General features: G+C 52.8%; 1 protein-coding gene across 1 annotated transcript; it reads left to right on the forward strand.

Annotated features, from left to right (window-relative positions):
• The first annotated feature begins 528 nt into the window (after positions 1-528).
• SOWAHA (sosondowah ankyrin repeat domain family member A) lies at positions 529-2473 on the forward strand. The gene has a single exon (XM_081292360.1). The coding sequence runs from the start codon at positions 637-639 to the stop codon at positions 2341-2343; it is 1707 nt and encodes a 568-aa protein (XP_081148486.1). The 5' UTR covers positions 529-636; the 3' UTR covers positions 2344-2473.
• Positions 2474-4177: the final 1704 nt, after the last annotated feature.

Here is a 4177-nt window from a genome sequence, read left to right on the forward strand (position 1 = left end):
AATTCCAAGAAGCCGTTCCTGTGTGAAATACATTAGAAAATTGGAAAGATATTGATGGTTTTTCAAAAAAAATATTGCTTTTTTTTAATGGTAGTTAAATTGCTTAAAGGAAATTATATCCATGCCTCACCAATCAACCTCGGCATCCTTGGGGAACACGCCCACCTAGCAACCGGGAGCGGAGCTGAAGCGCTTGCTCTGCCTTTAATTCCGGGTTTGGGGTGGGGGGGACGGTGGAGAATTTCCGCTCCCCCATTCCCTCCGCGGCGCCAGTGGCAGCTGTCACCTGTAAGGCGAGCACCGCGCACGGGGCATGGAGCCCGGCGCCCATTGGACAGAATATAAAGACAGAAATCCAGCCCTGAGGCTGGGGGCCCGGCGGAGCGCTGGCGGGGGCCCCTCGCCGCGGCCCCCTGTGCCCTCGGCCGGGAGACAGCCTGGCCCCACGGCGCAGGCGTGACCGAGCTCCTTCTTCGGGGACAATCACCAGGTGAGCCAGCCGCGGCGGACTTCACTCCCGGAAACCCGGATCCCGCGTGTCCCGGGAAGCGCCGCGGCGTCCACCTGCCCCGCAGCGGGGACCCGGGACCCGGGGGAGGCGGCTGCCGCATCTTCCCTCCGCGGCTGGGCCGGACCATGGCGCTGGCCGCTGCCGCTGCCGCTGCGGCCGCCGCTGCCGGGGTGAGCCAGGCGGCAGTGCTGGGCTTCCTGCAGGAGCGCGGCGGGAAGGTGCGCAAGTCGGAGCTGCTGAGCCGCTTCAAGCCGCTGCTGGATGCCGGCGACCCGCGCGGCCGCGCAGCCCGCAGGGACCGCTTCAAGCAATTCGTCAACGACGTGGCGGTGGTGAAGGAGCTGGACGGCGTCAAGTTCGTGGTGCTGAGGAAGAAGCCTCGGCCCTCGGAGGGATCAGAGTCCCTGGCCCCCTGCATCCCTGGGGCACCGACCCCGCCGTCGAAGGCCACTTCCGTCTCGCTAGGGGAAAACTCCGGCCCGGGAGCTGCGCTCTCGGCCTCCGCGCAGCCATCCATAGAATCACCGGAGGACCCGGCCCCGCCATCAGAGCTCCAGGACACCCCCGGGGATCCGGCCTCTGAACCCACCCAGCCCACTGGGGTGCCATTGTTAGGCTCGGCCCAGCACCCCGAGGATCCCGCGGACCCCCGGGTTCCAGCCTTTGAGCTAGCTCTGTCCTCAGAGGGATCCTCCGCGGAGGTGGCCTCGTCGGTTAGCACGCCGTCGGAGGAAACCTCTCCCGGCGCAGAGCCACCAGACCTGGACCCTGGACCCAGGACCGCGAAAGGGCCGCCGCCACCCGCTCCGCGCGCGCCGCCGCCGAAGCCCTGCATGCTGCCGGTACGCTGCGTCCTGGGCCCCGCCACGCTCCGGGTCCGAGCAGAGGAGCAAGGCCTGCGCCGGCAGCTGTCGGAGGAGCCCAGCCCTCGGAGCTCCCCGCTGCTCCTGAGGCGGCTCTCAGTTGAGGAGTCGGGCCTGGGTCTCCACTTGGGCCCCGGTCGTTCCCCGCACCTAAGGCGCCTGTCGCGCAGTGGCCCGCGTCTGCTGAGCCCCGACACCGAGGAGATGCCCACCGCGCCGCCGCCGTCCGCCGTGCCCCTGGAGCCTACTGAGCACGAGTGGCTAGTGCGGACGGCCACTGGCCGCTGGACCCACCAGCTTCACGGGCTGCTGCTGCGGGACCGCGGCCTAGCTGCCAAGCGCGACTTTATATCTGGCTTCACCGCCCTACATTGGGCGGCCAAGAGCGGTGACCGTGAGATGGCGCTGCAGCTGGTGGAGGTCGCGCGTCGTGGTGGCGCGCCAATCGACGTGAACGCGCGCTCGCATGGCGGCTACACACCGCTGCACCTAGCCGCTCTGCACGGCCACGAGGACGCCGCCGTGCTGTTGGTGGTGCGTCTGGGTGCTCAAGTACATGTCCGTGACCACAGCGGACGTCGAGCCTACCAGTATCTGCGTCCTGGCTCCTCTTATGCGGTGCGACGCCTGCTTGGTGACCCAGGCCTGCGAGGAGCGACGGAGCCAGATGCTACCAGTGGTGGAAGTGGTAGCCTTGCTACCCGGCATCCAGTGCAAGTGGCCGCCACGATCCTCAGTTCCACCACCAGCGCGTTTCTGGGTGTCCTGGCCGACGACCTGATGCTCCAGGACCTGGCCCGTGGCTTGAAGAAGTCGAGCTCTTTCAGCAAGTTCTTGGGCGCCTCGCCCATGGCTCCGCGTAAAAAGACAAAGATCCGTGGTGGCCTGCCAGCCTTCTCAGAAGTCTCTCGTCGACCTGCACCGGGGCCTTTAGCTGGTTTGGTGCCCAGTCTGCCCCCGGCAACCTGAGGATCCATGGGGCTATGGCCTGGTTGGTCTATCTGGGCTCGCCTCATAGTCTAAGTCTGCCCAAGAATGGGGCTCAACACTTGTTTCCAACTTTGTCCACTGCAGCCTGTTTTATCCTTATGGGCCTGCACTTCCAGCCTCTGTTTGAAACCTGATCTGTCTGGTTGAGATCTCAGTGAAAGGCTCCTATGAAGAAACCAGCCTTCAGTCCTGAACTCTGGAGGAGACTTAAAATTTAGGGTCAAAGGTTAAGGGGCAGCAGCTGGTCTGGCCCCTGAATGAGCTAACCAGATGCCTCTGAGTCTACACACTCCCAAGCCAGAACTAGAGCAAGGGTCTCTTTGAATGTTCAAAGATGTTGGGTTATTTGTCAACTTTAAGATATGTAGTGGTTTTGTAATTTGATGCTTTTATTCTGTTTTTAAATTGAAATGAGGTAAAGCAACTTTCATAATAACCTTTTAAAACTATATTTTTCCATTTTTAGGCAAAGAGCTCAGACATTTTCAATCTTTTGCTAAATATTTTGGAATTCCATTTTAAAACAAATAGAATGCTCAAGATCTAAAGGAAATTAGTCCCAACCAAGAAAACTCTTAAAAGTTCATCTACCTCATTTTAGTCAATCATGATTCTGGGGAGTCTTGAACACAGAATAACTATTGTGACCCATATGAATGTAACTAATTGCAGTTGTACTGTGAATGCTAAATATTAAGAAACAAGTGCATCTTGGGAGTAAACATGATTTAACAAAGATAGAAAAGAGACATTTTGGGAATACTTATGGTGAAATGTAAATGTATGTTTGGCACTCACAGGTGGCTATTCTGATTTGGCATGAATATTTAGTTTTCTTAAATTGTGATATCTCTTTGTGAATTATGCCTTAGTGCCACATTTCTGAATCTGTGATTTTCACACCTTGCTAAACCTTTCAGTGCAATGGGTGAATATTCAAAGGAAAAAAATTTATAACATCATACCAGAAAAACAACTGATTAAATAGTAATTGATACAATTAAGGAGTAACTCTTTTACTTGAAAATCCTGAATAAGCAAAAAGTATGTGGATCTAGTTTTTAAAAAAAAAATTGAAAGTAGACAATTTATTCTAAAATAACATGTAGAAGAATCTTTGCTCAGTGACATTGAACTGAGAACTTAACTTCTCTGGACCTTTGTTTCTATCTGTAAATTGAGAAGGCTTGTAGATATTGCCAAGATTTCCCAGGTTTGGCACAGGATAATTATAATGGTACATTTTCTATTTCAAAGATGTCAAATCTATTTGCTCAGTCAACTTTTTTATGTCATATCGTGATAATGGTCTGCTTTTGCAAATTATGTTTGCATGTCATTAGTTATATCAAATGATTTTTGTGGCAGAGAGTAGTAGGGCTTTCCCTCTTCTTCAATATATATCAGTGAGGCCTTTGAAGTTATTTAAGGCAAATCATTCATGGAATGTTTTGATTTAAGCAACAAAATAAACAGACAGCATTTTATTCATGTTTTTGTGAGATATACTTCCCTTAAACATTATTCAGCTTTTGCTACTGTGTTTTTATTTTCTTTTTACCTACTTTTTTCTTTCCCCCCTCAGTCTTCTACTTCTTTCAAGCATTCTATTACTGAAAGAATTTGGATTTCTCTCCAAACTAAGAGTCAACCACACATAGTTACAGTAGCCAAGAACTGTGGATAAATACAGGCCCTGATCTGACCCTTCATACCTTCCTTGTGTGGAACTCTAACTAGTCTGCATAAATTATTTTAAAATGCAAATTAAATATTCTGCCTCTTAAGAAAAAAATGTGGGAGGCAATAATTA

This window comes from Spermophilus citellus (genome assembly GCF_964194105.1).
Source record: "Spermophilus citellus genome assembly, chromosome: 1".
NCBI classification, from domain to species: domain Eukaryota; kingdom Metazoa; phylum Chordata; class Mammalia; order Rodentia; family Sciuridae; genus Spermophilus; species Spermophilus citellus.

Excerpts from the sequence above, each read along its gene's own strand:
- SOWAHA (XM_081292360.1), top strand. The coding sequence starts at position 637 with ATGGCGCTGGCCGCTGCCGCTGCCGCTGCGGCCGCCGCTGCCGGGGTG.